The sequence below is a fragment of the Solanum lycopersicum genome, chromosome 7 (genome assembly GCF_036512215.1).
Source record: "Solanum lycopersicum chromosome 7, SLM_r2.1".
In the NCBI taxonomy this organism is placed as follows: domain Eukaryota; kingdom Viridiplantae; phylum Streptophyta; class Magnoliopsida; order Solanales; family Solanaceae; genus Solanum; species Solanum lycopersicum.
The window spans coordinates 10,022,398-10,050,252 of record NC_090806.1 but is presented as its reverse complement, the minus strand read 5'-3'; the positions used below and the strand labels follow the sequence as shown (position 1 = coordinate 10,050,252).

General features: G+C 33.1%; 2 protein-coding genes across 15 annotated transcripts; both read right to left on the bottom strand.

The window, feature by feature from the left end:
• Positions 1-1,055: 1,055 nt before the first annotated feature.
• LOC101256395 (alpha-aminoadipic semialdehyde synthase-like) lies at positions 1,056-9,591 on the bottom strand. Of its 9 annotated transcripts, none has more exons than XR_011210585.1 (13): positions 9,485-9,591; positions 8,716-8,918; positions 8,444-8,551; positions 8,216-8,373; positions 8,057-8,126; positions 6,997-7,150; positions 6,753-6,821; positions 6,610-6,678; positions 6,442-6,522; positions 5,924-6,352; positions 3,278-5,715; positions 3,092-3,157; positions 1,056-1,507 (listed from the first exon to the last, which is right to left on the bottom strand). XR_011210585.1 is itself a non-coding variant. In XM_069286731.1 (6 exons), the coding sequence occupies exons 3-6, from the start codon at positions 8,487-8,489 to the stop codon at positions 1,428-1,430; spliced, it is 354 nt and encodes a 117-aa protein (XP_069142832.1). In that variant the 5' UTR covers positions 8,490-8,574; positions 8,716-8,918; positions 9,485-9,591; the 3' UTR covers positions 1,056-1,427. The 9 variants fall into 9 exon arrangements, 2 of the variants coding, with proteins under 2 accessions (XP_069142832.1, XP_069142831.1); XR_011210589.1 differs by having other exon boundaries at positions 6,997-7,125; XR_011210586.1 differs by having other exon boundaries at positions 6,997-7,116.
• A 5,338-nt stretch (positions 9,592-14,929) lies between these two features.
• Positions 14,930-25,284, bottom strand: LOC101262023 (lariat debranching enzyme). 6 transcript variants are annotated; one of them, XR_011210583.1, is made up of 12 exons: positions 24,730-25,284; positions 23,107-23,229; positions 22,415-22,572; positions 20,316-20,437; positions 19,906-20,099; positions 19,383-19,565; positions 18,029-18,147; positions 17,813-17,952; positions 17,393-17,512; positions 16,489-16,605; positions 15,629-15,715; positions 14,930-15,537 (listed from the first exon to the last, which is right to left on the bottom strand). XR_011210583.1 is itself a non-coding variant. In XM_010325086.4 (11 exons), the coding sequence occupies exons 2-10, from the start codon at positions 23,227-23,229 to the stop codon at positions 16,508-16,510; spliced, it is 1,257 nt and encodes a 418-aa protein (XP_010323388.1). In that variant the 5' UTR covers positions 24,730-25,284; the 3' UTR covers positions 15,792-15,991; positions 16,489-16,507. The 6 variants fall into 6 exon arrangements, 3 of the variants coding, with proteins under 3 accessions (XP_010323388.1, XP_004242903.1, XP_010323390.1); XR_011210582.1 differs by lacking the exons at positions 14,930-15,537; positions 15,629-15,715 and adding an exon at positions 15,792-15,991 and having other exon boundaries at positions 16,362-16,605; XR_011210584.1 differs by lacking the exons at positions 14,930-15,537; positions 15,629-15,715 and adding an exon at positions 15,792-15,991 and having other exon boundaries at positions 16,362-16,605; positions 17,813-17,949.
• Positions 25,285-27,855: the final 2,571 nt, after the last annotated feature.

Here is a 27,855-nt window from a genome sequence, read left to right as displayed (position 1 = left end):
TAACTTCCTTTTAACTTTGTGTAATAGTAGTTGCGACAAGTAATTATGTGCACAGTGTTCATTATGAAGGGGAAACATTTATTGTTTGTCTTGCAAGGAAAACTTGCACATGTATGAGATTTCAAGTGGATGAAATACCATGTTCGCACGCTTGTGCTGTTTTAAAGAAGAAATTTCTTGATCCTGAACCGTATTGTTCTGACCTTTACAAGCCAAATACATTACTTGTTACATATTCAAATCCAATCAATCCATTACCGGATTGAAAGGATTGAAATGTGCCTACATATATAGAGAATGAAATAGTTAAGCCTTCAAAGTTCAAAAAACTACCTGGTAGGACTCCAAAAAAGCTTCGTGATAAGTCGTACAGTGAGCTATATGAAAAGAAGAACAAGAATTCTTGTAGTAATTGTTGTCAAAAGGGACATAATAGGCGATCATGCAGGAATGGGCCACGAACTAAATAATTAGATATGTTTGACTTCGTTTTGAAAAATAAATTTGCATGTGTTTGTAAAAATTGTTTATCCTTTGATATTTGTATTTGATGTTTTTATAATGTTCAATGAATAGTATTTTATCAAAATATATTCGTTTGCGCATATATACTTATATCCTAATAAAAATTTTATATTTGTAATATATAACTTAAACGTTCTTAAAAAATAAAGTAAACAAAAATTAAACAAAAAAAATAGAATACAAAAAAATATTGTTTCTGATGAAATACAGAATCATTTGATAGCTCACTCAATATTATTGCCTATCACATTGTATATGAATAAGTTGAGAATTCAATATGTATATGCATATGCAAGAACACTAAAAAATATGATTTGAGAAACTGTGATTTAATGTTCATAAACAAATATATTTGACACTGTATAATACAACTAATGTGCCCACATTTAAAATAAATTAGATTTCAATACAGACAATACAACTACAACTAATGTGACGCAATAAATACACAACATAATGAAAAACTTGTCAAAGTATATAATGTAATACAACAATTTACAACGATGGATACAAAATACAAATACAACACATGGAATCAACTAACATAATATATATACATAAAACCAAAATGAAAAGTATGCAGAATAAACTGCTACACAAACGTTAATCAAAATAATAAGTATGCAGAATTATCTACTACATAAAAGTTAATCAAAAATGATAAGTATGCAAAATATACGGCAACATAAAAGTTGATCAAACATAAATTAAGTAGTTTTAAAACAAGAAGAAAAATCTTCAACAAATGCACAACTACTCTATTTCAATTGGAGCAGACCCAACACGAACAGATTGAGGCATGCTATGCCTTGGGGGTGCCTCGGTGTCACTAATGGCTCCGTTGTCTTGTTTTTGCTGAGCATAATTCCAAAAAAGTGCAGCATATCTTGACCTTAAAAACATTACGTCAAAGATACCACTTGGATTTTCTTGACCATAAGACAGCCACTCGGCAAAAGCAGGCATATAGATACCGCAATCCCTGCATAAAACATGAGAATAAAAAATTAAAATTCAAATACAAATAAAAATGATATATTCTGTTTGTATTCTGTATTCTGTACTATATTTATGTTTAACATTAATTTTTTTCTATATTTGTAAGTACTTTATTTCATTATCCATAGTGATTAAATATATGTTGATTGTTTTTGTGTCCAATATATCTTCAGAACAACATAAACAATCATAATGCTGCTCAAGGACCACAACATTTTACAAGTCCAGTTGTATGAGAAAATCAAAATCAGGTAAAGATAACTCATTTTGAAAATAAAGATTATTATTTTTGTATTCTGTTTTTCTTACTATGTTTATGTTTAATTTTAATTTGTATTCTATATGTTGTTAAAACTGTATTTTATTATAACTATTTTTTATTTATATGTTGATTATTTTTGTATCAAATATCTACCTGGATTGAAGGGACTTTTTAATGATGAGAAGACGGAGTGTGATGAAAGCTTAAATGATGGCAGCAAGGAAGTTTTCCAAGTATGTTATTATAAATTTTGTATTTTTTAGGGATAATGCTCAAGTACCCCCTCAACCTATGTCCGAAATCTCAGAGACACACTTATACTATACTAAGAACCTATTCCCCCCCTGAACTTATTTTATTAGTAACTTTTTACCCCTTTTTAGCTTACGTGGCACTATCTTGTGGGCTCAACGATGATTGACTTTTTTTTTCAAACTAGTGCCACGTAGGCTAAAAAGGGGTAAAAAATTACATATAAAATAAGTTCAGGGGGTAATAGGACCTTACTATAGTATAAGTGTGTCTCTGCAATTTCGGGCATAGGTTGAGGGGGTACTTGAGTATTTTCCCTATTTTTTATATGGTTTACCGGTATTGTTTTTATTCAATCTCCCTTTTTCAAGGATAGTTCAATTTTTGAGAATTCAAATCTGAGAGACATACCAGATATTGTTGGGGGTGCTGATAAACAAGTATGTTGGTTAACTTGACATAATAATATAGTTCAGTTGGGATTATTTTGATTATTGTTTATAATTAATATTTTTATATTTTAAAGTTTGATTGTGACAATTCTCCTGTTCGTACTCTGATCACTGTAGATGCCAGTTTAGTTTGTCTAAATCAATAATCCCAAGTGTATGTTTTTTAATTATATAAATTAATTACTTTTTATTGTTATTAGGCTAATTTGCATTTGAATAATATTATTTTTTTTATTAACTAAGATACCTCAATCATCATTTGTATTTGACAAACCCAATATAATTAGATCGCTTGTTTTTTAAGGACAACATGATTTTTCAGATCAAGATGACAATGATGAAGAGGATCAGTTCAGATTTACTACCCCTATTCAGTCTATAGTTTCCATGGAAAGGTCACAACAATCACAGTTTGAGTTAGATAATTCTCTGATGCCAAGTCTCAGTAACATAAAAAGTATTTGTGTTACTGAGAATACCATTAATGCAGAGCAGAGCATCATCATGCACATTCAAACCACAAGCAATGACAACTCAAATATGCAAAAACAAGCTAGCATAGAGAGTCAAAACAAAATAAGTCCTGTTCAAACACCATTACCTGCGCATAGGATTAGACGTCGAGGACCTTTCAATACATCCTCATATCTGACATCGTTCGGCTCATCTGCAGGTATAAAGACATAACAAATTTTAATGTCTTTTAAATCTGATTTATATATTTACTCTAATTTTTGCATATGGTATGTTATTCTTTAATTTAATATTTACAACAAGTACTTCATACGTGCAACCAATTATTTTTTAACTGAAATGCACGTTCATCTTTGATCTTAATCCTGGCAATCGTGATATCATTATATGGGATGCACACCGGTCATGGATTCGCGAAGGTCTTCTTGCAAAACATGAGAACAAGTAAGTATTTAAAACACATACAAATATATTAAAAAAAAGTGTATCTTGTATTATGTATTCTCCGTTTTTTTAGTATATGCTATGTTTCTTTTTATGTATTCATGATTATTATTTTGAGGTTGTTTTGCATAATCAGTTATTAATCTGAATCGTTTTTTTTTTAACTTTATTCTAAACATGTTAGTGTATTTTCAATTAATCAACTGATTGAATGCTAATGTACGTTGTATTGTAAAATGATTGAAACAACTCATCTACTGTTCGTTAATTTTTTTTAAATTTTGTATTGTAATAACATTACAGATCTTGATTTGTTGTTAGTTATATTACTCTAAATTCTGGTGAATAATTTCACAAATACATTAGATATCTATATAATTTCTACATTTTATCACAAAATTGTATTATTACTATTATGTTGTATTCAATATGAAATTATAGCAAATTGTATACCTTATAAATTTTGTGTATTGTATAGACGTCATGATCAGGACCGATACAAGAAGGGTAAAGCACGCATTCCAGAGCCATTGACTTTGGTATTGATATTGTAGATAATAAAAATTGGTTCTACAATTTGTACTCAAAAGGACAATAGTTGATGATTCAATAAGTAAAACTGTACTTATTTAGTGATTTTTCGTTGTTTTATTGTTATCTAATCATTATTTATTTTTTATTATTTAGCATATCAATGTTTTCTATTATTTGAGAAAGAAAGTCAAGTATGATGCTGACAGCAAAATAAATTCACAAATGTGGATTGTGTGTTTACGTTCAAAATTTCATTAATTAGGAAGAAGTATGAATATTTAGATAGTGATGTATGTTGCACTGATGAAGAGTATTTTATAGGTGATTACATTAGAGGGTATAAAGTTCATGCCGGCATTCCGTGGCATTTGATGGATCACGTATTTATCCCTGTAAATGTAAAGGAAAAATTTCACTGGGTATTGGTGGTACTCTCTCTTAATAATAGACGTATATACGCTTATGATTCTTACAAAGCGACTGGTCATGATGCAACAATCAGGAAAGAGATTACCAAGTTGACTCAAATCATTCCGCTTAAATTGACTATGTATGATTATTACAAGAACAGAGGTTTAGATAGATCTGTAACTCATTCTCTTCTTGACTAACATATCTATCTAAACCTCTGTTCTTGTAATAATCATACATAGTCAATTTAAGCGGAATGATTTGATCCAACTTGGTAACCTCTTTCCTGATTGCTGCATCATGACCTGCCGCTCTGTAAGAATCATAAATGTATACACGTCTATCATTAAGAGAGAGTACCGCCAATACCCAGTGAAATTTTTCATTTACATTGACAGGGATAAATACGTGATCCATCAAATTCCACGGAATGTCAGCATGAACTTTATACACTCTAATGTGATCAGCATAAAATGTTCTTCATCAGTGCAACAGACATCACTATCTAAATCTTCATATTTCTTCCAAATTGATGAAATTTTGGATGTAAACACACAATCCACAGTAGTGTATTTACACCTGCTGTCAACATCACACGTGGCTTTCTTTCTCAAATAATAGAAGATAATATTAATATGCTGAACAATAAAAAATAAATAATTATTAGATAACAATAAAACAACAAAGAATCACTAAATAATAAGTAAAGTTATTACTTACAGAATCGTTCAACTATTGTCCTTTTGAGTACAAATTGTAGAACCAATTTTTATTGTCTACAATATCAACACCAAAGTCAAATGTCTCTGGAATGCGTGTTTTACCCTTCTTGTATCGGTCCTGATCATGACTTCTAAACAATACACCAAATTTATAAGATATACAATTTGCTATAATTTCATATTGAATACAACATAATAGTAATAATACAATGGTGTGATAAAACATAGAAATTATATAGGTATATAATGTATTTGTGAAAATATTCACCAGAATTTAGATTAATATAACTAACAACAAATCAAGATCTGTAATGTTATTACAATACAAAATTTAAAAAAGATTAACGAACAATAGATGAGTTGTTTCAATCACTTTATAATACAACGTACATTACATTCAATCAGTTGATTAATTGAAAATACACTAACATGTTCAAAACAACCTCAAAATAATAATCATGAATAAATAAAAAAACATAGCATATACTAAAAAAATGGAGAATACATAATACAAGATACAATTTTTTATATATATTTTTATGTGTTTTAAATACTTACTTATTCTCATGTTTTGCAAGAAGACCTTCGCGAATCCATGATCGGTGTACGTCCCACATAATGACATCACGATTTGCCAGAACTAAGATCAAAGATGAACGGGTGTTTCAGTTCAAAAATAATTGGTTGCACCGATGAAGTAGCTGACGTAAATATTAAATTAAAGAATAACATACCATATACAAAAATTAGAGTGTGTGTGTGTGTGTGTGTGTATATATATATATATATATATATATATATATATATATATAATTTAAAATACATTAAAATTTGTTATGTCTTTATACCTGCAGATGAGTCGAACGATGTCAGATATAGGGATGCATTGAAAGGTCCTGGACGTCTAATCCTATGCGCAGGTAATGATGTGTGAACATGACTTATTTTGTTCTGACTCTCCATGCTAGCTTGTTTTTGCATATTTGAGTTGTCATTGCTTGTGGTTTGAATGTGCATGATGATGCTCTGCTCTGCATTAATTGTATTCTCAGTAACACAAATACTTTTTATGTTACTGAGACTTGACATCAGAGAATCATCCAACTCAAACTGTGATTGTTGTGACCCTTCCATGAGAACTATAGACTGAATAGGGGTAGTAAATCTGAACTGATCCTCTTCATCATTGTCATCTTGATCTGAACAATCATGTTGTCCTCAAAAACAAGCGACCTTATTTTTTTGGGTTTGTCAAATACAAATGATGGTTGAGGTATCTGTAGTTAATAAAAAAAATAACATTATTCAAATGCAAATTAGCCTAATAACAATAAAAGTAATTAGTTTATATAATTAGAAAATATACACTTGGGGTTATTGATTTAGACAAACTAAAACCAGCATCTACAGTGATCAGAGTACGAACAGGGGAATTGTCACAATCAACCTTTAAAAATATAAAAATATTAATTATAAACAATAATCAAAATAATTCCAACTACACTATATAATTATGTCGAGTTAACCAACATACTTGTTTATCAGCAGCCCCAACAATATCTAGTATGTCTCCCAGATTTGAATTCTCAAAAATTGAACGATCCTAGCAAAAAGGAGATTGAATAAAAACAATATCGCTAAACCATATAAAAAATATAAAATTTATAATGAACATACTTGAAAAACTTCCTTGCTGTCATCGTTTGTGCTTTCATCACACTCCGTCTTATAATCATCAAAAAGTCCCTTCAATCCAGGTAGATATTCGATACAAAAATAGTCAACATATAAATAAAAAATAATTATAATGAAATATAGTATTAACGACATATAAAATACAAATTAAAATTAAACGTAAACGTAGTAAGAAAAACAGAATACAAAAATAATAATCTTTCTTTTCAAAATGAGTTGTCTCTACCTGATTTTGATTTTTTGATACAACTGAACTTGTAAAATGTTGTGGTCCTTGAGCAGCATTGTGATTGTTTCTTTTAACCATAGGCTTTCTTCTGCTTGCTGCTTTTCATAAAGTAGTCACCTGCAAACACTACATATATACAAAAGCAGCCAGCCTTCCAACACATTAATGATAAATTTCTTATTAACATAGCTACAGAAGCAGTCACAAGTAGGAATAACGAAAATTCAATACTAAACCTTATGCCATTAAGAAATAACAAAAACCCAATTCAAATTAACAAGAATTACACAGTATACAAACCTCTAAATTAGCATAGAAGTCACAAAAAAATCAATTTTAACTCATTGAGCTTGAATCTGGAAGAAGTCTAAACCCAAAAAAAAGCGAGAGAAAGCTTAAATCTGGGAAGAATCTGAACCTGGGAAAATCGACTTGAACTCTCACTGCACCAAGCAAGATATATGGTCGGAACCAAAATCAAAAAAGAACTTAGAATTTGCTATGATCTTTCTGTAAAGAAGTGAGACCAGCGGGTAACTTTAGAATCTAGGTTTAAGAAATTGGGTTGAAGTGGTGAATATATTGGGCTCAACTCAGAATTAATTTAGAACGAGTTTATTGGGTTGGTTGAAAACTGACCCAAATCTGAATTATGTTGAACACAACCCGTTAAAGTATGGGCGGGTTGGGTCGGTTATTAAGTTTGGGCTCAATTTTGACACCCCTAGGCACATAAGCACATGTAGAGTTCATTTGTTTGCTTAAAAATAGGATAGCTTTGTGCACTAAGCTCCCGCTATGCACGGGATCCGAAAAAGGGTCGGACCACGAGGGTCTATTGTATGGAGCCTTACCTTGCATTTCTGCAAGAGATTGTTTTCATAGCTCGAACAAGAAACCTTATGGTCAAATGGTAACAACTTAGCTAGTTACGCCAAGGCTACTCTAGTGATGCGTGAACGTGAATTATCCATTTCTATGCAAACAATGCATTATTGGCAAGTATCTTTTTCTCCCTAGATAAAAATTAAAAACCAAGCTAAGGGTGCTGAATTACCTGGCTCATAGACTTCTGGATCAATAGGCCTTAATTTACCATTTGCTTTAATCTTGTTTGCAAGTAATAGCTGCAATTGGCAAAAGCGAGTGAACTATGGATTCATCCATAGCACAGAGATACTTGTGATCATTATGCAAATATTAAATAGAATAATACCAGAGCTCCAGTGGCTGCTGGAATCCCTACTGTAAGAGCCATGGACATGGCGGTTTTCCCGTTCTCCGTCCTTCCCATTGCCAAGAGTGTCGATCTATGAGTTTCAGCATGGTCGTCTGGGTAATCTACTACCACTTCATGGTGTAAGAGCATTATATCTGACACAAGTGATATTAGTGGTAATCCGGCATGTAATAAGTTGGCATAAAAAGTGATTATGAGAACTACCTGCTCTGTTTTGGAGTATGCTAATTTCTCTTCCATGCGCAAACATGTTACTTCAAATGGAGATTTGCAGGATGATGGCATTTTCATAGCTCTTGAAATCCCAAAAAGCTATTTGGATATTAAGTAAGCTCCTTATCATTCAACCAAAACATGTTTCTTATGAATAACAAACAATACTTCACTTTTTATACCAATATATTCCCTTTAAAGAACATACTTGTTCAATGCTTCAAGTGGAACTGATTGAACCTTAAATAGTCGTTTCAACTTACATTATTGTTTTTGCTATATTGACTGCAGTGTCCTTGTGTGTGCAAAGCCCAGGAGCTAATATCCTATCGGTGATGTATTTCTTCATCAATTACTGATTCAGGCAAAATCTTTCCATCGATCCCAAGAAGTCCAAGCAAAAACGCGTTGTGCGTGGGTCTGATCCCATCCTTAAGAATCAGAGTAGATTTTGTACTGAACAATCCTATATTCACAAGTGTCCCCATTATTTGACTAAAACTTGTGGAAAATATCTATTCTTAAGACGTCAACCAAAAATCTGATTATATGAAAACGATCAAGTCTATTACTCCCACAATCTTAAAGAATTACACACTTAAGTTGTATTCAAAGTTCAATCTTTTTAAGGACTGAAAATAAATAAATAAATAAATAAAACCATCCCACAAGGTTGCCATTTACAAATATATTCCACATGCTTGACTAAACAAAAGAAGCAGTTGCTCCCATGTGAGTGGTGTCTTACAGACCTAAATAAATAAACAAATAAAAGCTTTTAGACGAGGTAGTGACACAATTCATAGGAATAGGTGTGACTTGCCAAAACCATAAAGCAGATTATTTGAGAAGGGTGGTGTTTCAACTTCTTTTAAACATTATATTTTCCCCTTTGAATGCATTTTATGGATGTAAGAAATATTTAAAAGCTTCTTTCTATTGTCATTATTCCTCAACTAATTTGAGCCATTGGTCAGAACTCGAGTCTCTTTAACCAAGAGCTTTGTATGAAGCCCAGTAAATGTAACTTACCTTCATAGCGGAGTGTTCCTCGGAAGATGGTTGATGCTTCTTCTGATATAAGTCTTCATACACTAAGCTGTTGCGATTTGGGAGACACTCTAATGCAAAGGCTGGAAAATCAGGAAGACGAAGCTTTGCAGCTGAATCATAAAGCTTCTGACCAGCATTTAATATATTGTTAGTAAAGCAAAAGCACATATATGACTGTTAAATTAGGTCTTGGGCCAACTCACACCACAAAAACCACAAAAGTTAGCTCAAAGGGAGGGGGATTGTCCAAGCCTTATAAAGAGTCCACACATCTCATTAACCACCGATGTTGTATTTTTGTTATTATTTAACACCCCACCTCATGCCCAGTTCTTAGTATATGGTGCGTGGACAATTTTTATTTTGGAGGCTCAGCATCAGGTGAGACGGGTCCTGCTTTGATACCATATTGAAGTGCATGACCATCTTATCTAAAAGCTTAAGCTGTTAGAGAGACTACACTTTATTATTTGATTATATTCTCAACACGCCCCCTCGCGTGCGGGCCTAGATTTTTTTCATGGGCCAAGCACGTCCAATTCTTTTTTTTTTTGATGAAGTAAGAAGAATGTCATTAACAAAGCATCAAGCAGATGCACAGGTTACAAAAGAAAGAAATATTAGTTCCCAAAAAGGCAAAAAAAGCTATCTAAACAACTAACAACAGAGATCTATGGAGCTGATAAATTCTAGGTAAGAATTGACACTAAGTACATGAGAGAGATTAACCCAACCAAAAAGAGTAATCAAACATCTTGCTTTAACGGTAGAGATGGGAGTTGGGGTACCATTAAAACATCTTTTATTCCTCTCCGTCCATAAGCACCACAAAATACAGGCTGGAACCAATGACCAAATCTACTTGATGGACTTCCCAACTTTCCAAGAACTCCAACACAGAAAGGCCTCCCTCAATGATCTTGGCATGACCCAAGTGAGTCCAAAAAGTGAGAAGAACATGTTCCATAGGCCTGTTGCAATTGTGCAATGAAGGAACAAGTTATTAATAGATTCTGAGTTGCACAAGCACATGTAGCATCTGTTGGCTATTTGGAATTTCCTCCTCATGAGATTATTCTGAGTCAAGCAAGAGTCTTAGGATTAATTTCCATGGTCATTGATCAATTAAGGTCTTCTTGGAGATTTGTTGAATGTAGCATAAACTGAGTAGGATCTGTCCCTGCTATGTCTCCAGATAAGTTTGTCCCTACGTTGACTGTTGATTGCACTAGTCTGAATGGTGGCCATAAGGCTAAAAAGCTCTTCCAACTCCCAGTCATTAAGATTTCTCCTTAGGATCAGATTCCACACATTGTCTTTCCTATCCTGTGAGATGGTTGAGTCTGGATGAGATGCGATCTGGAAAATGTTTGGAAAAACATTCATTAGAGGAGTGTCCCCTAGCCAAATATCTTTCTAAAAGTGAATATGTTCCCCATTTCACACCACAAGTGAGACATCACTGAAGAATATTTCCCACGGTTTCCTTATATCTCTCCAGACCCCCATGCCATAAGAGTACCGACTTAATTAGAGCACCAATGACTATCACTACCATACTCTACTTGGATCACTTCCTCCCACAAGAAGTCGCCTCTTGATTGTATCTCCAGTGCCACTTTAATAGCATACACTTGTTATGTAAGGCCAGGTCTTTTATCCCCAATCCTCCATATTGTTTTGGCATAGTGACTTTGGCCCATTCAACAAGGTGAATTTCGTGGTCCTTGTTGTTGCCTTCCCAGAGAAAGTCTCTCCTAATTTTGTCAAGTCGATGTTTCACCTGAGCTGGCATAAGGAGTAAGGACATAAAATAGGTGGGAATGTTGTCCAATACACTATTGATGAGTGTTAATCTTCCCCCTAGAGAGAGGTATTGTTGTTGCCAGGAGGCTAACCATCTCTCAAACTTTTCCACAATCTCATTCCAAACTTAAGATGATCTTATGGCACCCAAAGGCATACCCAAGTAGGTGGTGGGAAAGGAGCCAGTAGGGCAACACATAATATCTGCCATATCTTCCAGATCAGGGGCCTCATTTACAGGGTATATAGTGCTCTTGGATATGTTGATGTGGAGACCTGATAATGCTTCGAAGAGCATAAGGGTGAGACTAAGACATTGCACTTGAGATTTCTTAGCTCCACAGAAAACCAAGGTGTCATCAGCAAATAAAAGATGTGAGATCGAGACAGGTGAACCATAATCGTTGCCCACCTCAAAGCCTTCTATACATTGAAGTTGTTTAGCCTTCTCCAACATCCTACTCAAACACTCCATAGCCAGAATAAAAAGGAAGGGTGATAAGGGGTCCTCTTGCCTGATGCCTCTATCGGGAGAGAAAAAACCCACAAAACTTCTATTCACTAGTACAGAATATTTTATGGTGGAGAAGCTATACTTGATCCACCTAATCCATCTCTCTCCATATCCCATTTGCCTTAGGATTGAAACAAGGAAAGACCAACTCAATTTATCAAACACCTTCTCAATATCAAGTTTAAAAAGCAGACCTGGAGTACCACTTTTCTGCTTCCAATCTAGAACTTCATTAGCAATAAGTGTTGCATCAATGATTTACCTTCCCTGAACAAAAGCATTCTGAAAACCAGGGACTAGATTCCCAATCACCTTCTTTAGCCTTTCTGAGAGCACTTTGGCCAAAATTTTGTACACACTACCAATAAGACTGATAGGCCTAAAATCCTTAAGTTCTATCGCACCTTTCTTTTTAGGGACAAAAAGTGCAATAAAAGAGGCATTAAAAGGTTTCACCATGTGGCAATTGTTGTGGAAGTGAATGAGTGCACCCAAAATATCTTGCTTGATAATTCCCCAGCACTTCTAATAAAACCCCATAGAGAAGCCATCTGGCCCTAGACTTTTGTCTGGGGCACATAAGTTGATTGCATTCAATATTTCTTCTTCTTCAAAGGTTAACTCCAAAGCAATCTTCTCTTCAGAAGTCAAACTGCCCAGACCCTCAAAAGAAGCAGTAGGCCTCCATAATTCGTTTTCAGAGTATAACTCTTGGTTGAAGTCAAGAATTACCTCTTTCACTTGGCTCTTTTCCTTCAATGAGGTCATTTCCTACCTGCAGTCTGTCAATGTGGTTGTATCTCCTGTGGGAGTTGGCTATTCTATGAAAGCATTTTGTGTTTCTATCCCCCTCATTTAACCTTATTTTGTGTTCCAAATTCTTTTTGATTTGTGGTTGTATCTCCTGTGGGAATTGGCTATTCTATGAAAGCATTTTGTGTTCCTATCCCCCTCATTTAACCCTATTTTGTGTTCCAAATTCTTTTTGATTTAGATGGCGGTGAGATTCGATCTCAGGACTTTTGTCTTCTCTAGTACTTAGGTCTAACTCGCACCCTATAAGCTCAAAGGGAGGAGGATTATCCAAGCCTTATAAGGAGTCCACCTATCTCATTAACCACCGATGTGGGACTTTTGTCATTCTTTAACACCCCACCTCACGCCTAGTGCTTAGCATCGGGTACGTGAGCAATTTTGATTTTGGGGGCCAGCATCGAGTGAGACTGATCCAGCTCTGATACCATGCTAAATTAGGTTTTGGGCCTTACTCACACTCCAAAAGCTAGCTCAAAGGGAGGAGAATTGTCCAAGCTTTATAAGGAGTCCACTCATTTCATTAACCACCGATGTGGGACTTTTGTCATTCTTTAACAATGACAACCACCATCCATGCCAATGGTCCATGAATGGTGGAGATAACTTAAGAGATGGCAGTTGGAATTTTGGAAAGCTAGTGTGGATTATCATGGGAGATGAAGCTATTAATTTTGGCTGCGAGAGACCAAAAACATATAATGAGGCCATAAACTCTTTAAGATTGTCAAATGATATACAAAGGCAAGTAGAAGCAGATTCTAAAGTTGTTTTCCAATTTTAAGTACAATATACTTCTTCATGGACAGAAATCAATACAGTTCTTATGCTAAACAACTCACCTTCGACATGGCTAATTTCCCCTTGATATTTGTAGGTTGTTGGATTCCACCCAGCTCTTATCTCTCCGGCTCGACTCCAACTAGATATTGTTTCAACACAACAATATTAATAATGAGTAAAATGATTGAGATGTGAAATCAACAGAGTAGGGAGAATACTAAGAAGTAAATGATAACAGAGAGATTATGTCTACTTCACTATAACCAAAAAAGTAAGATAAAAACTAACTACCACAGAATGGAATGTGGTAAACATCCATGTGAATATATTACATTCAGTAGGTTAAAGTGGATAATAAATCAAGTGAGTGAACATAAATAATTATCCACTTTATGTGTATGCGGTCTTACCTTGGAAAAAAGAGAAGTTACTCTCTAGTTAAAAATTTAGTTGACGTTTTAATCGCCAAGGAAAAAGGCAATGTTGAGGAAATTTGGAGAGGCCAGTATATGTGTTTTCATTTGCAATAAGTGCCAATGAAGAAAGCAGAAGAAATACCCGACAGTTTTTTGCGAATGTCTTACCAAGTAGCTAATACAATTGAGCTATTAGGGTCATTTAACCAACTTTTTCCTCAAAAGAATATAATGAAGATGAATTTTATTATTCAAGCAGATTTTAGCCACATCTTCACAACTCTATTTTTTTCTCAGCATTTCATTACCCACCTATTCAAGGACCGAAAATGTACAATAATACAAGGAAATAAAGTACACATGCTATTAATTTTAGAAAAATGAAAACTATAAAGAAGGCAATCATACTTAAACACTACAAGTATGTACCTTATTGAATGATCTTGAAAGATTTAAATGTACCGCCATGTCTTGGCAGGTGGCTACACAACCATACACTTGAAAGATTTGTTTTGATGGCTGCTTCAATTGAGTAAGATCCCTGGTCTATACATGGAAAATAGATTTCTGTAACACAAAGCTATGAAATTTTTTAACTCAAGCATTTGAAGTACACTAAGTGAAGATTCGGCACGTGGCATGAAGAATCTTATAGATCATTGGCATTTAAGTATCTTGTTGATCCAAAATTGGTAAGAAGAACAAAATCTTGGATGTCACATTAGATAGAATTCACCAACTCTAGAACTGCTAGTGAAACAGTTTCTCCAAGTGAACAGAATTTAAGGTTGTCAAGGGGCCAGGCGGGACCGGTCCGGTCCACCAAAAAATCAACTCAGACTGGCTCATGTGAAGTAATATGGGAACATGAAAGATTAAAAAACTCGATCAAGTGAAGCAATATATCGATTACAGCGTCTTAAATAAATATGTCAATCTTACCATCTCACGTGGCTCTGGAAGTTTTCTTGGATCCACAAATGTATGAGGAAAAAGCTTAAAAATTTCTTGTGCACCACAAGACACTACAAAGGATTTCAAGATTTATCCAAAAGATATACAATGAGAAGTTTTATGGAGCACAATGTGAAATGAGTAGATCAAGGAAATAGGTGAATAGAATATATCTTGAATAGAAGTTGAACTAGAAATGTCAATGAACTGAAATTAGTGAGCCTAAGTTACTGTACACAGTACCATTTCCAAAACCAGTGAAAACAAATACAAGAGAACAGATTCCCGATGGAAGTCCCTTAGTTGCTATCTGTTCATCAACAGAAATCATTGCAGCCTTAGCCGCAGCCAATGAAGAGTACATGTAAGATGAGCCGAATGAGAGAAAAGGTGTTGAGTAGCCATGATTGAGATACCCTGATATGCACATCCTTAAATTAAGTATTAGTAAAACACCAAAGGTACTAAAGAAGAAGAAAAGAACATACACGCACACACATTACTGGAGTGCGCAAATAAAGATAAACAGCAGGGTCTATGTTCATGCAAAATCTAACAAGAAACTATAGATGAAATTCAATAAATCATCTTTTCAAGTTATAAACAAAATGCTTACAGAGTCCCAATCCACGTAGAAAATCAATCATTCCAGCTCTACTAGCAAATTTACCAAATGCAAGTAACCTCTTTCCAGTGTCTTCAACTATAAGCTCATAGTCGAACAGAGATGCCCTTTCAGCTAAGATCTAGATATCCATCAAAAATGTTAATCTTCGAGAAAAAAAAATTACCACGCCTGTTCAGTCAATATTGCTGACTAGAATTAGAGCTACATACCTTATCCAACAAGGGCATATTTTCCTTTTGTGCCTTGTAAGTATGGTAGAAGAAGGCATAGGCCCTATCAGGAAGAATCATCTCCAACTGCAATTCAAGTTAAATAACCATCACCTCAAGAAGTAAATCAAATTTTTCTTTTTTTTGAAAAATATTTAGCACCTTGGGCTGTTTGATACCCAAGATGAGACCACATTGGAACAAGTCCTCAAATATCTCACATCCAACATCTTCATAGAGAGCATAATGATGAACACGCTTCGTATATGGCTGCACAATGATAGGTATGCAGCAGTCTAGCACAGTGTGAAGGAGTCAGAGGAGCCCATCTTTCCCACTTGTTGGTCACCTCTAAGAGGATACCTACCACTCCATTTCCAAACATTATCAAAGGCCAAGTAGTTCTTGATCAAATTTGGGCAAAGTTAATCTTGGTGACAAAATAAAGACACAATTAAGACGTCAGCAACAACAACATACTCAGTGTAGTCCACACAGTGGAATCTGGGGAACGAAGACCTTACCCCTACCACAAAGGTAGAGAGGATGTTTCTAATAGACCCTTGGGGTAACATAACATATGTGAAAGCATAATAACTCGCGTTGAACAATAAGTACAACAAAATAATATGGTATAATCAAAGTGCAAGAAACACCACATAGTAACAAAAATCGAACGACAAAATACTAAAAAATAGCTAGACAACCCTCTACTACTTGGTAACCTACTAACCTAATCTATGTCCTCCACAACCTCCTATCAAAGACCATGTCCTCGGTGAAGACATTCGCACCAACTGATTTTCAAATAATCACAAACCAACAAATCCATTTTAATCTCCTTTAAGCTACTTCAGTACCAAGATCTGAGCTTAAGATTTATCCTTCTTGAGCATATTCCGGGTCAACCTCTTTGGAATCCTCTGTATCATCTATATCATCTATGGGTATATCTTCACCGAGGTAATCGAAGGAACCTGAGAATGCATTAAAAGTAGGTAAAAGTCAACCAGTTATTTAGATAAACAAAAATAGAAGAACGAAAAGTTATGACTTTAATATACAAGATATCTCTATACTAGAAACACGTCAACTATACTTAATCAAATTGCATAGCATAACCGTTTAAAGTACGATGACAATGCTGACAAAAGAAAATGTGAGTGAATGCATAATAACACACACAGTGTTCACAACAGAATATGTAATCGCAGATCTCTGGCAGCCGCAGGTAATGCAATTTTAAACCAACAAAGGAAGTTTATGAAAGGTAATAAACTATGACTCGCCTAAATAGTCATAGAAGTTGTAAAAGGTAAAAGAACGAAGGGTAGAATCTATTACTCTTCAAAGGGATTCCGTATAGAAATTATGCTTGTCATGTACATGGAATATTCCTAAACTAACCAGAGCTTAAGCTTTAGCATCAGTTCATTCTTGCACTAGCTATTTGAATCCTTTGTGAACGTCAAATACATTACTAACTAAACTGTATCTAAGGTGGCTCTATATTATATCAGAGAGAAAAAATTCTGGAGGAGAAGTGAAAATGTTCAATATTTTATGTCAGAGAATCATTTTTCCAGAAGAAAAATGTAGACAACCAAATACTTCAAATGTTAGAACTTCTGGTTTTCTTCTCTCTGTGTCATAATAATCAAAGAACAGTACATAAAACTTCAACTAGTGTCAGTTGAATACAGATAGCGGATCATGAATCATAAGGCGAAATAATTTTACGAACAATAGAGGAAGAAAGTTTACATCCTGAAATTAATGGGGCTAGATTTGCAGCAGGCTTCCTTGATTCTGGCATTTTATTGAGAAGATACTCAAGTTCCAGAAACTGTAGAAGAGCTTCTGTCTGAGGGTTTTTATAGAAACCTGTGAAGGAAACGGAAAAGAGAAAGAATCAACATCCACACTGCTATAAAGTATCTTTCAATATACTACTAGATAATAACAAGAACTAGTACTACACTAAACAGTACTCATAGACTTCAAAATGGAGATAACAGTGAGCTTCTACTGGACAAAATTTTAATCTCACTTGTTGAGTAGTACAGGACAAACTCAGTTTTTATTCTAGATGATTATAACAGACTCAGTTGACTCCAGTGAGCAACTTATGACACACAAAAAAAAGTAATTGCATAGATAATGTCCTGGTGTACAGATCATCACCATGGAAGACACCGTCAGCTACAGGTTGAGAAGGTTTGTAGCATGGCGCAGTCTGAACAAATTCAAACGGCTTGGATCCTCTTGTCTGCAGCTTATTTCTTACAAACTGGAGGCACTGTTCTGTGCCGAGATGCACACTACTACAATCAAAATGGAGGGAGTTACCAGTTGATTTCCCAGAAACATGATAAAAACAGAACTATGAAAAGTACATACTTATAGTTCGCATTCTTGATTGTCAAGGGGAAGACAGCATTATACTTTCTTGTGATAGCCAACCATTCTTCATCAAGTTGAAGTTCATGTGGTCCTGGTCCGGACTCAATTTCGATAACCTATAAAACTCAGTGAGTCACACACATAAATTTAGGCTGGATACATATGCGGCCCCTTAAAACTTTTCCGATTTTTTACATCTAAACACTTAACTAAGATTTGTACCTATTGAACACTTTAACTCCAGTCAAATTGTGTCTATTGATTACTTATTTCACAAGTCTAAACAACTTGAAATGCGTGAAAATCACTTAATGTGACTTGGCAAGTAAAAGCAATGACAAAAAGACATGTCAGCAACTATAACAAAAAGCCAAAAGAAAAGTGAGTTGGCCTGAAAAGACTTCTGTAAATCTCCTCTCCAATGAGGTTATTTCCCCGAGAAGCAGAAATAATTCAGATTTGGAGCCTTAAAAATAATTCGGTGAAACAGAGGAAAACAAAATCAGACTAGGGTCACAAAAGCGTTCCTAGATTTGGCAGAATTATATTGAGGAAAAACATAAATTTAGATCTCACCTGACAATATTCCAGTGAAGACCAATAGGTTCCAGATTGGACTTATATGTTGGTTTAAAGAGATAGGAATAGAGAATTCAGATCAACTTTTAGAATTCTTAGGATCATTGTAAGTATTACTCTTTTTGTTCTTTTCTAATTTTCTAACGGTCTCCAACATATCCTTATATCCTTAATGCCGAAGAATACAATGTTACCAATTCTCAAAAAAATAGATTCCAAATTTGTGGGATTATACAAATCAGTTTAAAGACTTTGAGGGAAGGATTTCGGCTAAAAGGATGAGAAGAATAGTACAAGAGGAAGGAGTCTGATGGCCAGCACTATGGAAGATGTGATTCCACTTGAATCTGAAGAAGGAAGATTTAAAAGCATGTATTATTGTTCTAGAGCTGAACTCTACTTATTAGCAGTAAAGAAAAGAAAGAAGAATTCACAAAAATCATTTGCTGGTGTATTTCTTCTTCTCATGAAACGTACAAGAAGAAAAGTTGGAAAAAGGCCAGAAACCAATTTTCCAGCAGAAATCTATTTTTCCGTCAATCACGCGCTCAAGTTCAGGTGATGACCACGCAACTTGCCATGTCACCAAGAGTGTCTGATAGGCACATTTTGAGATTAGATGCAGTGTTCAATAGGTTATATGCTTAGCTTAGGTGTCTAAATGAAAAATTCCGACAAGTTTAAGTGTTCGTGTATGTATTCAGCCTTAACTTTATCTGGAACTATAAAAAGATCTTCTTGACTCAGTAAACAGCAAGGTGCAGAGAGAGACCTGCAAAAAGTTTCTACCAGGGAGGCACTTATCAAGAGCAAGAAACTTAGTGGAATGACCATCCTTCTCATGCTGAACTAAAGCAGCAAATTTGCAGTGCAGATGTGCAGAAAACCAGTAAGACGGCCTCAACTTTCCCAGTAATTCTGCAGCAGGTTTGCTTCCCAGAGTTCCTTCCTGAATCTGAAAGAGTACATATCTGAAATTATCAGAGCATTTAGGGGCCCAAAAAAAAAGACACAAGTATAGTTCTACACTTCAGAAGACGAATATGACACGAGGGCAAAGAAATTAAAGAAATGATAAACACAATTTCTGTGAACAACTGAACATAACAGATATGTAGATATTTTCTTACTGAAGAAAACTAAATTAACAGAATCAAAGGTTTGGGATCCCAACTTCAGTCTTTTAAGTGCCACATCATGAGAGTATATGCTCCCAACTGTTACAAAGAAAGAAGAATTGTTTGGGACGAATTGGGTTCTGTGAGGGGACTGATAGAAGGGCCTTGGGATATTACCTCTTGCTCAAAGAAAGGTTTTTGACGAAGAAGAGCTTTCAAGTCCCCACAGGCGGTGATGCCAACAGGCCAGTCATGTGAAAGAAAGATATCAATTGGTTCCTCAATTTGCAAGAGCTTGTGGACATCATACTCGCGAACGTGATATATCGATCGAATATCCTGTTCACTATAAGGTAGCTTCTCATAGTGCCCTGCCCAATATCAGGCAATTATCACATATAGCAGTCATGTAAATCCAATTTCGAATTTATAGAACTTATATTCAGTAACAAATCTAGAGGAGCTAGGTACAGAGAATTAGCCAACCAATAAAACTTGCATTTGACAAAACCTAGAAGTTTGCTAACACATCAACAACAAAAATGTCAATATCCAAATCTAGATAGTATTTGCTGGGACTAACATACCCATATTGTAATGGTGTGATTTATAAATTCCAGAAAGGCCACCAATTCGAATGTTGCCAAACTTTATTACTCCAGCAAATCCAAGGAAGTATATCTGAGGTGCTGCCCATCCTCCATAGTACCTGGAAGCACAAATAGTCATTGTATTAGGAGGCAAGTTGAGCAAACTAGCATATCAGAAGGGATGTATCCTACATTCCATGTTATTCCTCATTCACCATTCCATCTTATAATACCTTTATAATTATAGCTGAAAGAGCATCTATGAACAGAAAAAGAATCTCCTTCTCATGCTCAAGTTTGCAAGAGAAGAGAACAATCCAGAATGCATCCAACAGAGAAATTTTAAGGAAACCCGGTGAATTATGCCATTGGAGAAATACAACATGACTGGTCATATCAAACCAGCTTTGAACTTCGTGCTCAAGTAAACTAAACAATAACTTGTGAGAAAATGAAATCCTTAATATTCTTCTTCTTTTTTCTAAGTTGCAACACCTCAACGGCTAGTTCCAAAAACAATTCTTTTAATAAATAAAGTAAAAAGTTTATAAGGTCATTTTTGTAATGTTATATGGGAGTGAATACTGGACTTCTAAATTCATGCACATTTCTAAGAGGTGTTGTAGAAATGCCAGAAGTTAAGATGAATGTGACGTCATTTAAAAAATTACATCCGACAGAAGGAACAAAGATCATCATGGAGGATAATTCAACAATATGGTGCCTCAGATGATTTTGATTAGTTCTATATACACCTCTAAAAAGACCAGTTGGAAGGTGCGATACTATGGTCATTGAAGGTGTTAAAATAGAACAAGATAGACATAAAACAAACGTGGGGAAGTTGTGCAAAAGACCTAAAACTTCTTAGAATTCAGGAGAACATAGTGAAAAACATAACACAATGAAAGGAAAAGATACATAGGTGATACTAACTTCTACTTCAATTCCATTTTATATTCAACAGTTTAAATGGGCAAAAAGTTTAAGAAATGTGGAAAGAGTTCTGAAACTTGTGGTCTAAAACAAGCCATAGATATTTGTGTGACTATAAATCATCTCATTTACGCATATATGGAAAGTTTAAAGTTAAATCGTTTCTAAATATAGAAAGGTAACATTCTTTTTAGGATAGAGCAAAAAGGGAAGTGCACCAACCTTCTTTTTTTATTCGTTTGACGAGGGAAGACCTTAAGTACTAAATTAATGAAATTACACCTATATCGCATCACATAAGTTGGACAAAGGGAGTACTTGGGATTAAGGCTTAGTTGTGTTAGTTTACTTACATTATTTCCAATGATTGCAAGATCTTTCCAGTTGTATTTGAAATTTGTATCACAATAGAAAATATGGAGAACCTTTAGAGCTATAAAATTATTGAGGAAGAATGGATATTGAGGATATGTATAGCCAACCCAAACTAGTTTGGGATTAAAGCATAATTGTTGTTGTAGTATGTTGTATATCCATAATGGTGGTGTCTCGACCAACATGAACACACCTCAATTATTCTACCAAGTAAGCATTTCCTTAGTTTAAACATTTATTTTAAAGTGATAAATATGCAAATAAATAGATGAAAGCATTTCACGAGTCAAGAGACTAAAGATTTAGGAAGTAAACTGGTTCACCTAAAACAATCAATCACTACACAGCACAAACAAAAGCTCTTCATACAGAGACCGTTAACTCATTTGCGATTCTTTCAAGATGTTTTTCTTCAATTTCCATTAATACTATTGTAAGCACTTGACAGTAGACACTCGAATGTCAAGTAATACAAGAACAACAAAATTTGAATAGTTCATTGCAGAAGACAGTCATCGATCACACGTAACTTGATCATTTCAACTACATCAAATGACTATAAGACAGCTGACCAGCCATTTAAATTTCAATATTGAACAACTTTTATTAAGACTATATATCATCACAAACAAGATCTAGTGCAAGAAAATATATAAAAGAGAAAACACTGATAAAGATTCTTTGGATGTTCAAGATTAAGAGATGAGGTACAGAAATGTATATCAATCATGGTAACACTTTCATGCAATATTGACTGCAGTTATCATATATGGGCACCAACTCACAGTTCCCAAAGGTAATTGGATGCTTCGTGGTTTCCTCCAATAAATATAGTTGGAAACGGTGCTACTTTCTCTCCAGAGTAATACTTCCAGAAAGAGTTCATGCTCCGGAATTTAGGTGGCACATTTAAGCTTTCCAGATCCTTCTCATTCCTAACAGCCTGTTCGCACAAATAAAATATCTCAATTCGTACTAGTCAAGTCAAGGATTTAAGTGAATGCAATTCAATTACTGCAACATTTCAGCCAATCAGTTAATATGAGAAATCTCTTATCTCAAATTTTATTCTTGGTTGTGGTTTTCTTCAATGTAACCATGAATTAAGAATAATCAAGGAATCCCATATCACTACCAACATCATGAAACATAGAAGATCAAAACACTAAAGAGTTGTATTATAACCATTAAAATAAACACTAAAGAGTTGTATCAAAGAAGAATGATTCAAAATAATGAAGAGCACACTTAAACTGAATCAAAAGGATGAGCCAAAGCCTAATTTTCGAATGAATGGATAACAATTACAAGAATAATTATACATAGAAGCTTCAAAACAACAAAATCCAAGTGCGATCATTATTTCGTCGTATATGTAAAAAAATACGAGCAAAAATGTGATTTATTATCAACTCATTTGGGAAAATCAAAAAAATAAGTAATGTGTCAAAAGCTAACAAGGAACAAGTGGATTTACCTGAAAGTCGCCGCAGCATAAAAGGAGATCAATCTTTATATTTTGAACTTCTTGCAAATGCAATAAGGTGGCATAAACATTATCCAAGTCTCCGTGCATACACCCTTCTACAGCTATCCTCATCTGCATTTAAGTAACCAAAAATTCCATTAGAGCAACTCCAAATTCATATATAGATATTCTAAACAACAAAAAGTAAGGGTTGTCTCATCATTACTGAGATTACTCAGCCAATCAGTGAAATAAACTAAACAAATATATATATATATATATATATATATATATATTATAATTTTTGGAACCCCAAATCTAAAAAATTGAATGACCTAAATATAGAGTAACCCTTCTTTTAAATAATTATTGTTTAATAATCTATATCTATATCTATATTTATCTATTCTATATTCTATAAAAGTGGGAACCTCAAATTAGATGCCATTTCTATTTAAATAAGTATTATTTAATAATAATATTAAAGTAAGATAAATGTTTAAATTTTGGTATGGGCATTAAACATATTCCTTTGTTCTCTTGTGCTATTTGTGGCATCATATAATTCCTTCCTACATTCCGAACGATGTAGTTGTTTGATATATTAGAAAATTTACCTAGCTGACTTCTTGCACCATGCTATTAGAACTTTGTGCAACATGAAAGTGTTGAAACTATTTTTCCTGTTTTTATATGAAGCATTCACTTATTTAGTTATCCATGAAAAAGGTTAGATGATACATATTGATGTTCTTATGAGTGCAATTGTGAAGTGACTTCTGGTTTCTTGAAAACATGACTTTTGAGTTTTCTTAATGTAGATTGATGTTAAGAAGAATATCTTTTCACAATTCATTGGCTGTTGTAGACAAGAACTTCCGTATAAGAATGTGACCTTTCATTAAAAGTTGATTTTTTAATATAATTGTCAATCAAGTTAAGCAAAAGATAATGTAGCTATTGCCATCTGATAAAGGGATAAAGGGACACAATTTATGATAAAATAGAGCTAAATACTTCTATTCCTTGAAATTAAATGAGAAGATGGCAGCAAGCAAAACCAAAACAATACTATAGACTTTAACACAATTTCCATACATGAGCATGCATTCAAAATAAGCAGACAACACTAGTTTTGGTATAAATTAACGATCCTAGCAAGCATCTAAACAGATTAAGGCATGGAATAATAAGTAACCTTATCAGCTGCAACCAGATTAAGCAGGAAGCTATAACAAACTTAAATTGCTAGTTGAAAACTTGATATAACATGAACAACATTTCAGCCAGACCAAAGCAAAGATTCAATACATTACATCATGATATTACGCTATCATTAGTGACAGTGTAAAATAGTGAATTGAAACAACAGAGAAAACAGCGCAGACTACAATTACATCTTCACTGTACCAACAAAAACGAAAACACACATTGAAGAAATCAAGTCGTACAGCCTAATAGAGATTAAGACATGTGTCGCCATTATACAAAATATAATAGAAAAAAAAACCTCTAGGGCAAACTCTGTATAAAAATTAAGACTAAGCATTTAAGAAGAGTCAGGTAGGAGATTAAGAAATAATGTAATCAATAACACACAGTAACAACACAATAGAATAAGCAGGAACTTACCTTTTCCGGAGCAGCAAAGTGGGACGAACGAGTTGAAGAGCAATGACTTCACCGGATTCCAACGAGCAGGAAAACAACAAACAAAACGTTCAACTATAATTTTAGGAATTCAGATAGGTTTGATTTCTTTGAGTTGCAAAATTGTGTTCTTAAGAGTACACCCCAAAAAGCTGCGTTTTCAAAACAATACCCCAAAAAGCTGCGTTTTCAAAACAATACCCCAAAAAGCTGCGTTTTCAAAACAAAAAATCCCCCTTAACAGTGAGAGAGTACTGCTATTTGGGTTCAAGTTGGGTCGTTGTGGCGTCGGGTAATTGGGCGTTGTATGTTGTATGTTGTACTGTTGGGTGAATTGGTGGGCTTTTTTTTGGTGTTGGCTCTATGAGATAAATTTCGGACATGAGCGAATTAGAGAAGGGTAAATCACATAAATATACTATATTATAACAATATTTATTATTTATGTCAATATAATTTTTTTAATTAAATATGACATTTTTTTGGAATTAAGAAAATTGTACGATCTTCACGTCTTTCTCAACTCTTTTTCCTATTCTTCTGCTTCTTTGATTCTTTCTTTCTTTCTTTTTACTCTTTTGCTTCTTTGTCTCTTTCTTCTTCTTCTTTTACTCTTTTAATTAATTGTCTCTTTCATTGGTATTATTTATCTTCCTCCTCTTCTTTTTTTTTTTTAATTATTGTTTTTTTCTTTGAACTTTTTATCTAAATAATTATATTCCTCAAATCAATTTTTTTCTTGTCACTATTTTTATTCAAAAACAAGATGAAAAAAGAAACAAAAAGACTGTAAATTTGTATAAAATTATATTTTTAAGCAGAAACTTCAAATTTGTAAAATTACAGAAATAAGAGTTCACTATTGATGGTCATTATAAAGCTTCAAATTTTGAATTCATTATTTGAATTTTATAAATTTGTGATAAGTTTGAATAGGTAGTTCGTACAAATGATTGAAAATGTCGTTTGGAGTTTCTATCTCAATTTTAAGAGGGTTTGATTAAGTTTAAAATTGATTCTAGGAGAAATATTAGATTGAAATGAACTAAATATAACATTGAAATGGTTTTGCAACTGTATTAAAGTTAAATTAGATAATACAATTTTAATGCAAATTTAATTCATTTTGAAGTTTTTTGATTGATTTGTCACTATTGTTAATCCATTATTAATATAACTTATCAATTTATTGATCATTGTCATATCTTTCGTTAGTTATGTTTTCCATTCATTCTTAATTCTTTTTTCTAATTCAACTTTAAATATTGTGTAATACTACTTTAATGCAAACTTAATTCATTTCACGGCCTTTTGATTTATTTGTTACTATTGGATACTTGTTTAATTCATTATTGATACAAGTTTAATTCACTCTACAAATCATTGTCTTGTCAGTCATAGTTATGTTTTCCATTTATTCTTAATTCTCTCTTCTTATTCAAATTTAATACCGTTTAATACAATTTTAATTCATTTTGCAGTTTTTAATTCATTTATTTGTTCTTATTGGATACTTATTAATTCATTACAAATATAAGTTTACTTCACTCTATAAATCATTGTCTAATATTTTATTTATTACATTTTTTATTCATGCTTAATTCTCTCTTCTACCTTAACTTTAATACTTGTTTAATACACTTTTGTATTTTTAATTTACTTTGCGATTAATCAATTGATTTGTTACGATTATTGATACAAGTTTTATTCAGTTTACATGCAGATCAAAGAATGTTCTTTTGTTTTCTACATTCTGCATTCATAGTTAATTCTCTTCTAATAATTCAACTTTAATTTTTCTGTAACATATTTTTAATTCAAGTTTAATTCATTATGCAGTTTCTTACGCCTCTTCATTTGTTATGATTATATTATTTCTCTTCTAATAATTCAACTTTAATATGTTTGTAATACATTTTAATTAAAGTTTAATTCATTTTACAGTTTTTATGCCTCTTCATTTGTTATGATTATATTACTTGTCTAATTATTTATTGATACAAGTTTTATTCAATCTAGAATTATTGATTATTCTAAAAAGAAAAAAAGCAATAGCAGGAGAGGGGGAAAGAGCAAAAAAAAAGCAAGAAAGACAGGACAAAAGAAAGAAAGAAACAAGAAAGAAAGAAAAAAAAAGCGAGACACAGTAAAGGAGAAAGAAAGAAAGAGCGAGACAGAGAAAGAAAGAAAGAGCGAGACAGAGAAAAGGAAAAAATTAAAAAAATTGCTATAAATGGTAATAATTAAAAAGTATATTTAAAATATGTAATTATTTTTTAAAAGGAATCCATTCACGTAATTAATCCATTACAGAAATAACATAGCAACATTACAATTTATTTATTTTTTAAATTTATGATTATCGAAATTATTTAAACGAGTATAATAATATAAGTGTTGATATATTAAAAAGAGGATTGAATATTTTAATGGTCTAAAAATTAAAGCATTGATACATTAAAAAGAGGGTCGAATACATGCGATGATACATTAAAAAGAGGGTTGGATACATTATTGGAGGGTCCGTATAAATGGCCGAAAAATCAAAGCGCTGATACATTGAAAAGAAGGGTGGATTTTAAAGAGGGAAGGATATATTAATGACATCATTGACTTAAGAGAAAAATAAGAGATTTTGAAAATTTATAAAACTTATAAGAGATAATGGTAATAAGTAACTAAAAGGTGAAATTTTTGTAACTATTTTTTTTAAAAAAAAGAACATATTACAGAAATCACATACTTTTAAGCTAAAATTATAATCTATTTCTAAAAATTTATAACACTAAAAACAAAAATAACACCCCATATACATTTAAGACCATATATATCAAGTTACAAACATACTCTTTAATAATAAATTACTTATAGTACATTATTATCAAGTTATAGCATTTCAATTAAAAATATTAATAATATATTTAATTAAAAATAAATTTTAAGTAATTATGTAAATAATAATTATTATGTTTAAATATTTTTTTTAATCTTTCGGTTACCTTTTTAAAAATAAATTCTTAAATTTTTTTCAGATTAATATTAATAATAAATTTTTTCGGTTACCTTTTTTAACAGTTACCTTTTTACAGTTCAAATTATAATATTACC

Bases quoted from the DNA above. Each gene is read 5' to 3' on its own strand.
- LOC101256395 (XM_069286731.1), bottom strand. From the start codon at position 8,489: ATGTTTGCGCATGGAAGAGAAATTAGCATACTCCAAAACAGAGCAG. The intron at 8,374-8,443 runs GTAGTTCTCATA...CACTTGTGTCAG, and splicing joins CATACTCCAAAACAGAGCAG to ATATAATGCTCTTACACCAT. The intron at 8,127-8,215 runs GTATTATTCTAT...TGCCAATTGCAG, and splicing joins CAGCAGCCACTGGAGCTCTG to CTATTACTTGCAAACAAGAT.
- LOC101262023 (XM_010325086.4), bottom strand. From the start codon at position 23,229: ATGAGGATAGCTGTAGAAGGGTGTATGCACGGAGACTTGGATAATGTT. The intron at 18,148-19,382 runs GTCTCTCTCTGC...TGAGTTTTATAG, and splicing joins CTGGTAGAAACTTTTTGCAG to GTTATCGAAATTGAGTCCGG. The intron at 16,606-17,392 runs GTAAACTTTCTT...ATGCATTCTCAG, and splicing joins AGCCCCATTAATTTCAGGAT to GTTCCTTCGATTACCTCGGT.